Source organism: Schistocerca piceifrons, chromosome 2 (assembly GCF_021461385.2).
Source record: "Schistocerca piceifrons isolate TAMUIC-IGC-003096 chromosome 2, iqSchPice1.1, whole genome shotgun sequence".
NCBI lineage: Eukaryota > Metazoa > Arthropoda > Insecta > Orthoptera > Acrididae > Schistocerca > Schistocerca piceifrons.
Genome location: NC_060139.1, coordinates 433802160 through 433815743, shown reverse-complemented (window position 1 = coordinate 433815743; position 13584 = coordinate 433802160). Strand labels below are relative to the sequence as shown.

General features: G+C 41.6%; 1 protein-coding gene across 3 annotated transcripts in view; it reads right to left on the bottom strand.

The window, feature by feature from the left end:
* The window catches only part of LOC124777181 (esterase E4-like), a 213073-nt gene that overhangs the window by 86668 nt on the left and 112821 nt on the right, over window positions 1–13584 (bottom strand). For all 3 annotated transcript variants that reach the window (XM_047252492.1, XM_047252493.1, XM_047252494.1), the window contains one exon: window positions 13358–13534. In XM_047252492.1, the coding sequence (XP_047108448.1) occupies window positions 13358–13534 (177 nt within the window). The remainder of the gene's footprint in view (window positions 1–13357; window positions 13535–13584) is intronic.

The following is a 13584-nucleotide window of genomic DNA, read 5'->3' as shown; positions in this document are numbered from 1 at the left end:
TGTGAATTTGGAATAGGGTTGCAGACAGTTTTTATGCACTGTTGTGAGATGTTCTCTTGATAATGAAAGCAAGACTGAAGAAAAATCAGGACATGCTCATGGGATATGTCGATTTAGGAAAAGAGTTCGACAATGTAAAATGGTCAAAGATGTTCGGAATTTTGAGAAATATGGAAGCAGGCTATAGGGAAAGACGGGTAATGTACTACGTGCACAAGAACCAAGTGGGAACAATAAGACTGGAAGACCGAGAACGAAGTGTCCGGATTAAAGAATGTGTGAGATGGGAATGCAATCTTAATCTATACATGGAAGAAGCAATGATGGAAATTAAAGAAAGGTACAAAAGTGGGATTAAAATTCAAGGTGAAAGGATGTCAATGATAAGATTCGTTGATGACACTGTTATCCTCAGTGAATGAAGAAGTGTTACATGACCTTTTGAATGGAATGAAAAATCTAATAATTACAGAATATGGACTGAGAGCAAACCGAAAAAAGACGAAAGTAATGAGAAGTAGTAGAAATGAGAATAGTGAAAAACTTTACACCAAAATTAGTGGTCACGAAATTAAGGAATTCAGCCACCTCGGAAAGAAATAATCTATGACGGACGGAGCAAGCAGGACATGATTTGCACAGAAACAGGCAGCATTTCTGGCCAAGAGAAATCTACCGATATCAAACATAGGCCTCAATTTGAGGAAGGAATTTCCCAGAATATACGTTTGGAGCATAGCATTGTATGGCAGTGAAACACGGACAGTGGGAAAGCAGGAACAGAAGAAAATCAAAGCGTTTGAGATGTGATGCTACAGAAGAATGTTAAAATGAGGTATACTGATAGGATAAGGATTGATGAAGTTCTTCGTACAATCGGGAAGAAAGGCATACTTGAAAAACACTGACAAGAAGATGGGACATGATGGTTAGGACATGTGTTAAGACATCAGGGAATAACCTCAATGGTACTAGAGGCAACTGAAGAGGGTAAAAACTGGTGAGGAAAATGGAGACTGGAAAACATCCAGCATATAATTGAGGATGTAGGGTGCAAGTACTACCTTGAGATACTACTCTGAGATGAAGAGGTTAGCGCAGGGGAGGAGTTCGTAGCGTGCACTTTGTAAGCTATCTTCTTAATTTATATTTGATTCTTCCAATGAGTCTGTAGAGCATTTGGCTTTTCTGTAAATAGTTTTAAGTGCTCGTTCCATCTTAAATCGTCCTGGACGCTTACTCCTAAATGCTGTATGACTTCTACTCATTTCAGTGATTAATCGCCAGTGGTAGAGACTAGCAATAGCTGATTTTTCAAGCCTTAATGTGCAATACGCAACATTTGTATGTATTGTGGGTCAGTTCGCCATTCTTGCACCAAACGTTCATCATCTGCGAATCTTTCTTCATTTCACAACAAATTTCCAATGTTGCGAATCCTATGTAAGAGATGTATCACAATTAATAACGAAAACTGACATGCGTGAAAGTGTGAGATAATGGATGCAAAAGATTATCACTAAACATGAGACCACAATCGAGTCGTTTGCAAAAAAACTGTGGCCATGTGATTATGAGCAACTTCAGATTTCAGTATGAAATACTGTTCTAGTTAGAACAACTGCATTTGAAACAAACACTTCAATTATTTCCGCATATAACTGTGCTCAATTTCCATGCATAATTCATGGTCGGGGAATGTGGCAGATGCATGATGGAACACCGGCAGACATTACTGCTACATCTAATGTATCAACGTGGTCTAAGATGGGTGGGTCGGACAAGGCGTGTAAGTTAGTCCACAAAATCACCTACCCTCATTCATCTGCTTTTTTCCTATCTCAAAAGCGTACGGCAGTCGCGACGATACTGTTGAAGAATTGGAGCACCGAACTGTACACTCTTGCCTAGATTCGTGATATGATCGTGGATGTTTGATAGAATGCGTAAGTCACTGAAGAGACGAATGGAGTATTGGATCCGGGTGAGGGTACGATTTGTGTATACCTCCGTTAACAGGTACGAAAATACAGTAGACTGTAACTTGTGCCGTATTAGTATTTTATCTCTTGTTAAGGTAGACCGTTGTGCCCAATTAAATGAAGATTTAATCAAAATTACATACAATACAAATACTCTTGTTCTAAGCCGGACAAATCTCATACTGAAATCAGTAACCCCACACTCGCAATTATCACGCAAACTGCTCATTTTCCGACCCAAGTTTAGTGTTGCGTTTTGGCTTTTGTTATCGGATACTTTCACCTGTGCCAGTTTTGTCTATTAATTATAATGCTCCCTGTATACAACACCGTCATCTGTGAAGAGTCCCATAGAGCTGTGGATGCCACTCACCTAGTTATTTGCATCATTAACAGTAACGATCCTGTAAAACTTCTTCAGGATGTAGTTCAAGCTTCTTTCGCATCTGAAGTTTTCTCTCCGTTGAGAACGACGATTGAGTTCTGTCTGCCAGTAACTCTACAGTAAAGCCACAAAGCTGCCCCAATATTCCAGAAGCTCGTGTTTTTATTTATTTTCTCCTTTACAAGCTGCGCTGTGCAACCGTATTGAATATCATCCGGCAGTGGAGAAACAGGTCACCTTCTACAGCCTCATTGATGTTGTAGGTTAACAGAGCGACAGAATTTTGTTCAACTATGATTGGGAGAATCAATGTTGATTCCTTTGTCAACTAAGAACTGTGAGCTCGTAACACCAAGGGAATGTCACATAAGTTGTATTTAATGACGATCAATAATCAATGTAACGAGTGCTTTGTGACTGGTAGAAAACAGGACAGTATCGAATACGTAGTCTCTACAGTGATCTCAACACCAATGCCTAAAAATACTGTGTTACGAAGCTAATCGTTAAACACACCAATGCAAAAGTTTGAAAAGAAACGTGGCTTTCAGTATACATTTAGGACTGGCACCACGAAGAGCAACAGAAGTATTACAATGACGCCTTATTTTGTTAAACGAATATCTGTGTCCTTGGTCTTCGGTGAGCACCTTGCAACTACTGTAAGATTTCTGGGAAACTGACGGGTAGCTGATGAGTACACACCCGCGGCAAAATCCATCTGGCTGTAAAGCAGAGCTTCCCATGGGAGTAACGCGAATAACGCTCAGCGACTGCCGTTGTCAGGTGGTGCTGTTCACAGCGTTTCCTCACAGTAGGTTGGTGCTGCGGCTATTCTGTCTAGCACTTAGATCGTTAGCTGCTTTTTTTACGACCGTCGGCCCTCACAGCACCTATTGAGCGGCGCGGCACCATTGTTAGGCATTAGACTCGTGTTTAGGACTTGAGATTTCCTTCCGACCATACTTCCATTTATGTTTATAGCATTTCGGCTTCTTTTTTCTTATTGGAATCCGCGTGGCGTTGTTGCATTATTGGAAATTCTTCTACAATGTGCACACCATCGAATCTCTGACATGGAGTGTAGTGTACTTGAAAAACTGAAACCAATTGTCTCAGTATCAGATTGCAAATATTACCTGTCACCATTTATAATTTTTTACTGTTCAACGCACAGTGCAGTAACTGACACAATAATTAAATAACTCTGCCAGGACGGTTTATAAGGCCAAATATTCTAATATATAAAAGGAGCAGCACTATCGCTGTTGCTGAACTTCGTTACTACATACTGAACTGTTAATAAAATTTATTAAATTTTACCATTTCTTTGTGTAGACGGAAAAATTTTACCACTGCAAAAACTTCTCCTCTGATACCTTCGAAGTTTGGCTACGTTAAAATACGGAATGTTTGACGGAAAAGGTATTCAGTTTTTTTTTTAAAGAAGATAGTATTATTCAAAACTAGAGGAAAGCCATTGAGCTTATACCTGGAAAAAAAACCTTGTTGAAACACCTGCCGTTTTGTTCCTGTATGCAAATCTGGTTCTTGATGTGATTACTACACAGTTTGCTCCTCCTTCAGGCCTTCAGCCCGCCCACTCAAACGCTAAAGAAATAGTGTGAGCATACCTGAAGGAAGACGGAAGCTGTCTTGGTAACTATGTATGTTTATTCAAATTACCAATTCCGACCTTTGTCAAGGTCAGCTTCAGGTCTATTATCTGATTACTGTGAATCGCAGTTGATCAGCTGGGAGAAGAAAATCAGGGGTTAGAAAACTGTTTCCATTATTTTGCTTCGTTTTTGAGTTCAAATTATAGTAAAGTAGTCGTTTTTCTTATATTCTTTTTGTTGTAGGCCAACACAACCGCAAGGAACATTCGTCACGACCAAAAACGACCACACGCTGACTGATATTTTCGGGTATTTTCTGTTCGCTTCCTTTTCCGGTCTCTCAAACGACTACCAGCTATATAGTTTTATTCTTGCAAAAAGGATGAACAGTAGCCAGATACTGTTAAAAACGTACTTTTAGAGGGCCATGAAGGGTTTCCAACATGAAAAGTTGTCTGACGATGAATCTGTTGGTTGGAAACCGTTAACAGCCCTCTAAAAATACGTTATCAACAGTATCTGGTTACTGTTCATCCTTTTGTTTTCATAAGAATAAAACTATATTGATGGTAGTCGTTTGAGATCCCGGAAAAGGAAGTGAACAGAAACTTAAAAAAAAGAGGATGAATCTCTTGTCAATTTTTTCCTGTATAGGAATATAGTTCTTGATGTGATTACTAAACACTTTGTTTACGATCACAGGTACAGCCCTCCCAACCGAACACTACAGAAGGAGGGAATTATCTAAATGAAATGGAAGTATTCTGAATCGATAGATGTGATGTACATGAACAGAAAAACAAATTATTACAGTTTCAGAAATATTGCACGATTTATTCATGAGAAAGAGCTTCATAAATTGAGGAAGTCAATAACGCGTTAGTCCACCTCTGTCCTCTATGCAGCAGTAATTCGCCTTGGCATTGCTTGATACAGTTGTTGGGTGTCTACCTGAGGTATCTCCTACCAAATTCTGTCCAATTGGTGCTTTACATCGTCAAAATCCCGAGCTGGTTGGAGGGCCCTGCCTATACTGCTACAAACGTTCTCAATTGGAGACAGATCCGACTACCTAACTGGCCAAGAGAGGGTTTGGCAAACGAAAAAAGAATGACTAGAATGTCTCGCCGTGAGTGGGCGGGCTTTATGTTACTGAAATGTAAGCCTAGGATGTGTCATGAAGGGTAACAAAACTGGGCACAGAATATCGTCGACATACCGCTGTGACGTAAGAGTGCCACTGGTGACAACCAAAAGGGATGTGCTATGAAAAGAAATGGCACCACAGACCATTACACATGGTTGTCGGGTCGTATGGCGGGTGACAGTTTGTTATCCCACGGCTGTCCGTGGTGGTTCCAGACACGTCTTAGCTGGTCATCAGGGCTCAGTTTGGAGCTCCAGTGAATGGGATTCCAAGCCGAAAAAGTGTCTGGAGACGCCCCAGATATCGGGGTACCAAACTTACTGTCGTCTGCCATACGGTCCGACAACCATTTCATAGCAGGACCCCGCTGGCTGTCATCCGCGGCACCCTTGCAACGTAGCGGTATGCCAATGATATTCTACGCGCCATTTTGTTTCCCTTCATGGCAAGCCATCCTGAGCTTACACTCAGCAAGATAACGCCCTCCAGCACACAACTATTTCTACTGATTGTCTTCCTGCTTACAAAACCCTACCTTTGACAGCAAGGTCGCCGAATCTCTCCCAAATTGAGAACATTTGGAGCATTGTGGGCGGGGCCCTCCAACCAGCGTGGGTTTTTGACGATCTAATGCGCTGATTTCACAGAATTTCGGGCGGTGTCCCCCAGGAAGACGTTCAACAGCACTAACCGTCAACAACAAGCCGAATAACTGCATGCATAATGACCAGAGGTGGACCAATGCGTTGTTGAATCGGTAAATTTATGAAGCTCTTTCTCTTGAATGAATTATCCAGCTTTTCTGAAACTGTAATTATTTGTTTGTTTGTAAATGTACATCACATCTACCGATTTCCGTTCTTTTAGGATAATTCCTTCGTGGTGCGTCGTTTTACTTTTGTCTTAGAGTGTATATTGCACCAATCCTGGCGTCATGGTGTGAGGAGCCGTAGCATACAATGGGCGAACAACTCTAGAGTTTATCTGGGGAGCACACCAATCGTAATTCATCCTTTCGCCGTTCTTAGAAGGCGAGGTAGGCGTGCTCTTCCAGCAACGTGCGAGCCATGACTGAGATCGTTTAGTGGATTTTCATAATCGGTAACTTCCTACAGTGAAAATTACAGAAGGAAGTAAAGTGAACATTCCGTGCCACGATGAAGTTCAGGTGAATTGGAACAAACTGCAGGAAACGATTCCTGAGAGAATAAGGAACAAAAAAGGTCACATGGACATATCATCGCAATGCATTGGAAAGCAAGTAAACCTATTTGGAGCTGGAGGTAAAAAATATTTCACAGTGCGGGTTGTAGTGTGAAAGCTCACATGAGAATACATTAAGCAAACAGTACTAATGTTTCAGCTCCACATTAAAAAGGGTAGTGTGATGGAGCACGTTCATGGGGTAGCCCCATTATCCTTCATCTCTCCAAAGACATGTCTTCCAGCAGGAGAGATAGGGTCAACTGTACGGAGCGCAGATATGCTACCTGATCGAAACTGTTCGGACATCCCTATGTAATGCGGAACTGACCACCAGATGCCATGAGAGTTGGACCTGGGGAGAGATGGGAAGTATTGCGTTGTCAGTAGAGAAGCTGTGGCAGCAGAATGGCTCCGTCCGCAAAGCTCAGTGACATCGAACGTGGACAAGTCACTCGCCGTCATCTGAGTAACAGATCCATCCTTCCAAGCTCAACAGGTAATGTGGTTGTGAAGTGGAAGAAACAACCATAGCTAAACCAAGACCCAGCAGACCTCATGCAATAACTGTCGAGCATTACGGAGGGTGGTTATAAAAATTGCGTTAAATCAGAGGAAGGAATCCCAGGTGAATTCAAAGTGGTATCAGCGCTCCAAGCAGCACAATGAACGTACGTAGAGTGTGGAAAAGAATGAGGTATAATGATCGGGGAGTTACTGATAAGCCATACATTTCCGTAATCAGTGCTAAGCGACTGGACAGTGAATGACAGAAAACGAGTAATTTGGAGTGATAAATCATGCTGAATACTGTGGCAGTCGGTTGGACAGCTTGGCGAATGCCTGGAGAACGTTACCTGCCGTCACGCATAGTGCCAACGGTGAAGTACTTTGGAGGTGGTCTTATAGTTGTGGGAGTGTTCGCATTGGTTGGGATGTGGTTCCCTTACTGCACTTAAAAAAAACGCTGAGTGCAGAAGGATATGAACTCATTTTACAACATTGTGTGCTGTGAGCAGTTGAGGAATAACTCGGAGATGATGACTGTTTACATGAGCACGACGGTGTACCATGTCATAAAGCAGTATCTGTGAGGCAGTTGTTTGTGGACTCTAACATTCCTTAAATGGACTGGCCTGCCCACGTTTCCGAGCTGAACCCAATGATAAGGGATGTTTCAGAACGTCGACTTCGCTCCAGACCCCAGAATCCAACACTACCTTCTTTGGTTCCGGCTCTTGATGAAAAACGCACTGCCATTCCGGCACAGACATTCAGAAACCTCACTGAAAGAGCCCCCAGCAGATTCAAACCATCATAAAGGTGAAGGGTCGACACACACCTTGTTAATATCCCGATACTTTTGACAGATAGTGTATACCTTCACTGTGAGGCGTTGAGGAAGGACGACTGATCGCACGAGACGGTCGCCAGTAATCGCTATCCGCACACTGAGGCTGTAGTGGTGCTCGTGGTTCGCTGCCAGCATACCATGCGGATTCTCTGTAGCCCACTTATCGGTGCTGTGAAGGTTGATAATACCGCCTTTCGCAAAGGTAGCCTCTTACAGTACCGCTCAAAAGTATTTTGTAGAGATAATAAAATCAGAAAACAAATTCCTTAGGAGAAAAATGCAAGAAATTAACTATCAAATATTTATAATGTGTAATTTATTTTCTTACAAGTATTATTTAATTATAATCTTAGCATCAATAATAAAACACAAATGAAGAAATCTCATAGGCTGAAAAATATTTTGTTATAACTAAACTCAAGGAAAACAATAATAAGTCTTGGCCCTTGATGTTCTTCGATTACTACATGGTTGCATAGCCGTTTGCGTGCATTATTGCAGCACGCCTCGATGGCTTAGACCCCACGAGTTTGGCCAATCGCGCCTGAGGCATCGTCTTCCATTGCTCTCACAATTATTTACAGAATTCCTCCTTGTTGGTGCTGTTTTATGGCGAACACGTCTATCCAGCTCGCCCCAAAGATGTTCTACGATGTTTAAGTCTGGACTTTGGCTTCGTCATTCAAATACCTTTACTTTGTGCTGCTTCAGAACTTCTACATCTAAAACCATACTCCACAAGCCACCTGACGGTGTGTGGCGGAGGGTACTTTGAGTACCTCTATCGGTTCTCCCTACTATTCCAGTCTCGTATTGTTCGTGGAAAGAAAGATGGTCGGTATGCCTCTGTGTGGGCTCTAATCTCTCTGATTTTATCCTCATGGTCTCTTCGCGAGATATACATAGGAGGGAGCAATATACTGCTTGACTCCTCGGTGATGGTATGTTCTCGAATCTTCAACAGAAGCCCGTACCGAACTACTGAGCGTCTCTCCTGCAAAGTCTTCCACTGGAGTTTATCTATCATCTCCGTAAAGGTTTCGCGATTACTAAATGATCCTGTAACGAAGCGCGCTGCTCTCCGTTGGATCTTCTCTATCTCTTCTATCAACCCTATCTAGTACGGAACCCACACTGGTGAGCAATATTCAAGCTGTGGGCGAACAAGTGTACTGTAACCTACTTCCGTTGTTTTCGGATTGCATTTCCTCACACAGCTTGAAGTGTGCTTCGGAGGGTCGTCGTGTTGGAATTATCAATGAAGAGTCGTATGCCGTCTTCTGTGAGGTATCATATGGTGTGTTAATACTTCACCACACTTCAGACCATCCATTACAGCATGAATTTCGTCGAGAGGAACTACACCACATGTTGAGACACAACCCCACACCATGGTACTTCGTGGTTCATGGTGGGTACCTGGCACTTTCTGTCATTCCTCTTGTTTTGCGGCCGTCGGACGTACTGTATCCCGTCTGCAAAGAAGAGACTAAACTTACTTTTATCATTCCATAGAATGTTTGACCCCCGTTCAGTGGTCCAAGATGCATATTTTCAGCAAATTGTAGTCTGCCTTCCTATTTTTCGCACTTGTCACAGATTTTCGAAAAGGTCGCCTGCACATACAGACCTATAGATGCTAAACGACGTTTAAATGTCGAAACATGGACCTTCATCCCGTGTTTTAACTATAGATCATCACGTACAGCCCTGGCCATCGATCGTCTTCGCCTGATTATGTCTTCTTTCTGGATGGTTCTTCGGGGCAGACCACTTCGTGCATCGTTATTCTCCTCTTATTTTATGAAGTTGGACCCAGACACTCACAAGCTGTTGTCAGATGACAACCTTCTTCGCAACGAAGGACTGAATAGGGCCTTGACTCAGTGCTGTTAAGATAACTTGTTTGAAGTCAACTGAATGTTCTTTATTTTTAGGCATTGCTGTAAGTAAATAAAAATATTAGAAGCAGATTTGCTTCATGTAGTTAGGTTTTTCGCAGTCTTCCCATTCTACAAAATAGCTAAGAATTGCTTGGGAACCCTGTTACGGCTAAAACCTATGTTTACCTTGCCAATCAGTACATGTAATAGCGCCGAGGTCAATCTGTCTTCTGTTGTTTGAACAATCGGTTTTTTTTGGTTTCGCATATAGATAAACGCGCCTACCAACCTATTAAGTCAACTACAAAAAAAAAAAAAAAAAAAAAAAAAAAAAAAAAAAAACGGCATCAGCGTAAGCAAGCCCATATATAATGACGCCTTCCTGTTCCTGACACCGGGATTAGTATCAATGGCAATGGTATGTTATGTCCACCCTCGAGTAGGTGTTTCTCCTTCAGAACTCATGTCTGGCCATACGTCCGTATTAATCTTGTTTCCTGCACTCCGAACTTGTGATTCCCGGCCGCTGTGGCAGAGCGGTTCTAGGCGCTTCAGTCCGGAACCGCGCTGCTGCTACGGTTGCACGTTCGAATCCTGCCTCGGGCATGGATGTGTGTGATGTCCTTAGGTTAGTTAGATTTAAGTAGTTCTAAGACTGGGGGACTGATGACCTAAGATGTTAAGTCCCATAGTGCTTAGAGCCATTTGAACCATTTTGAACTTGTGCTTCATTTTCTATGTCCACGCTGTCGACGAGACGATAAATGAAAAACTTTCTTACATGTCTAAGATTGTCCCTACACACGACTGTAGGACAGAATTTCAACTACAATAGGCTACACAAGATATAGAAATTGTCTAAAACAATCAGTCCATAGGTGAGTGACTTTATACTACCAACATTTTCCACGTACAACCCGTAAAATATCGGAATAGAACTTCATTAATGCGGGACCATTGCAGTAGAGCGAGAAAATTTTAATTTGCGTTTAATTATCTACATAGTCAGCATGGACAAAACGAACTGCCCTTCTTTGAACTTTTTCGATCTCCTCCGTCAATCTTATCTGATATGGATCCCACACCCCACAGGAATACTCCAGAAGAGGGCTGACAAGGTAGTGTATACAGTCTCTTTAGTAAACTTGTTACATTTCCTAACTGTTCTGCCAATAAATCGAAGTGTAAGGTTTGCTTTCCCCACAACATTATCTATGTGATCATTCCAGTTTGAGTTATTCGTAATTGTAATCTATAAGTATTTAGTTGAGTTCACAGTCTTTAGACTTATGTGATTTATTGTGTACTGAATTTTAAAGGATCTTCTTTTTAGTGCTCATGAAGATGACTTCACAGTTTTCATGATTTAGAGTCAATTGCCACTTTTTGCATCGTACACAGGTCTAGTATAAATCATATCGCAAATCGTTTGGATTGTCTGATGAAATTACACAACGTTCAATGACAGCATTATCTGCAAACAACCTAACATGGCTGCTCAGATTATCTCCTAAATCGTTTGTGTAAATCAGGAACAACAGAGGGCTGTAACACTTCTTTGGGGCGCGCCAGATCCTACATCTGCTTTACTCGACAACTTCCCCTCAATTATTACGAACTGTGACCCTTCTGACAAGAAATCAGGGATCTAGTCACACAACTGATACTGTACTCCATAGGCGCTCAATTTTATTAGAAGTTGCTTGTGAGGAACGGTGTGAAAGCCTTTCAGGAAATCTAAAAATATTGAATAAATTTGATGTCCCCTGTCAATATCACTCATTACTTCATGGGAATAAATAACTAGTTGTGTTTCAGAAGAACGATATTTTATTAACCCATACTGGCTAGTTATCAATAAATCGTTTTCTTCGAGATGATTCATAATGTTCGAGCAGAGTATATGTTCCAAAACCATACAGCAAATCGACGTTAATAATATGAATTTGTAATTTAGCTTATTACTCAACTCAGATCATGCTGTTGGTGAACAGCTAATTTTCTTTTTTGGGTGTTTGTGTGGCTTGTCCAACTTTCCAGTTTCTGGGTACGAATCTTCCTACGAGCGAGCGGTTGTACATGATTGCTAAGGATGGAGCTATTGTATCAGCATGCCCTGCAACGAACATGTGTGGTGTACAATCTGGACCGGAAGCCTTGCCTTTCTTAAGTGTTTTAAGCTGCTGTACCAAGGATATCTATTTCTAAGTCACTCATGTTGGCAGTTCTTCATTTTGGAATATTTCCTTCGTCTTCTTTTGTGAAGGAATTACGGAAAACCGTGTTTAGTAACTCTGCTTTAGTATGGCTGTCATTAGTAAGATCACCATCGTTATCACGCAGTGAAGGTATTGATTCCGTCTTGCCACTAGTGTACTTTACACAGGACCTTTGGGTTTTCTGCCATGGTTCGAGACAGTGTTTCGTCGTAGAAACTATTAAATGCATCTCGCATTGAAGTTAGCGTTACATTTGGAGCTTCTTTAAAACTTCATCAATCTCGGTAATTTTGTGTTCTTCTAAATATGGAATGCTTTTTTTCGTTGCGTCTGCAATAGTGTTGTGACCTCTTTTGTGTAGCATGGGGGATCACTACAATCTCTTATTAATTTATTTGGTATAAATATCTCACTGCTATCGACACTATTTCGTTGAATTTAAATTATATTTGGTCTACGTTTACATAGTCAGATTGGAAGGAGTGGAAGCTGTCTCTTAGGAACTTTTTATCTGCTTTTTTAAATGGATGTTTTTTGCTTTTATTTTTGATAGGTTTGGGTGTTGCAGTGTTCAGTCTAGCTACAAAACCCTTGTGATCACTAATTCCTGTATCTGTCATGATGCTCCCTATTTCGTTAATTATTTGTTGCTAAGACGTCAACTATGTTTTCGCAACCATTTACACTCCGAGTGGGCACTGATCTGGTTGTTCAAAATAATTTTCTGAGAAGGCATTCAGTACGGTATTGAACGACTTTTGATGCCTACTGCCTCCTCCAAACACATATTTCCGCCAACGTATCGAGTATAGATTTAAGTCACCTCCAACCGTAATTGCATGTTTGGAATACGTATTTGAAATGACTCATGTTGTATTTAAACTGTTCAGCGACTGTATAATCTGAGTCGAAGGGTCGGGAAAAGTAATGCGTTATTAATTTACTCCGGTTGTCAAATACAACCTGTACCCGTGCTAACTCACAGGAAATATGTACTTCAATTTCACTACAAGGTAAACTGACAGACATACACACTCCATCATCAACTGTATGTAATGCACCTTTTCCGAACACGGTAAGAACCATGGTAAAAATTTCGGATGAACTTATTTCCGGCTTTAGCCAACTTTCAGTGCTTTCTATTAGCGCTTGGAGCTCTGGCTCTTTTCCAACACTGCTACGACAGTTTACAACTAAAATATTGATTGTGCCCCTGTGTACCCTCTTCTTGTATTACAAAATGTTATGTTTAATTACTATTTCTTGGAATGTTTAAAGGTCTATAAATGTTTGATGATGTCAAATGGTACTTTGGAATAAATAATAACTGAAAATAAACAATAGGTTTTGTTGCGGAATAGTTAGGCTATCGGTCTACAATGATTAAGAAAGCTTCACATAATTTTAAAAAGTATCACTTAACGGTGTTTCCCCTCTGAAGAGTATTATATATTATAAGCAACAGGAGGACACGCCTCTGTAGCCGAGATCTTACAGAGCAGAGGCCTGAATGAGGAGTCGTAGGACAATTTTTCATGTCAAATGCTTAATGTGGATCGTTGTACCTTCGGAAAGCGGAGACAGCATGTGGAAGCCGACCGATGCCGCTCCTGCGCCGACACCGAACAACGTGACCCTGGCGGGGTCTCCGCCGAAGGCCGCTATGTTGTCCCGCACCCAGCGCAGAGCCGCCACCTGGTCCTTCAGGCCGTAATTCCCAGAGTCGTGAGTGCCCAGGAAACCTGTTGACCAATACGAGAATCACGTGAAACAAGGCACAAAAAACCTTCAC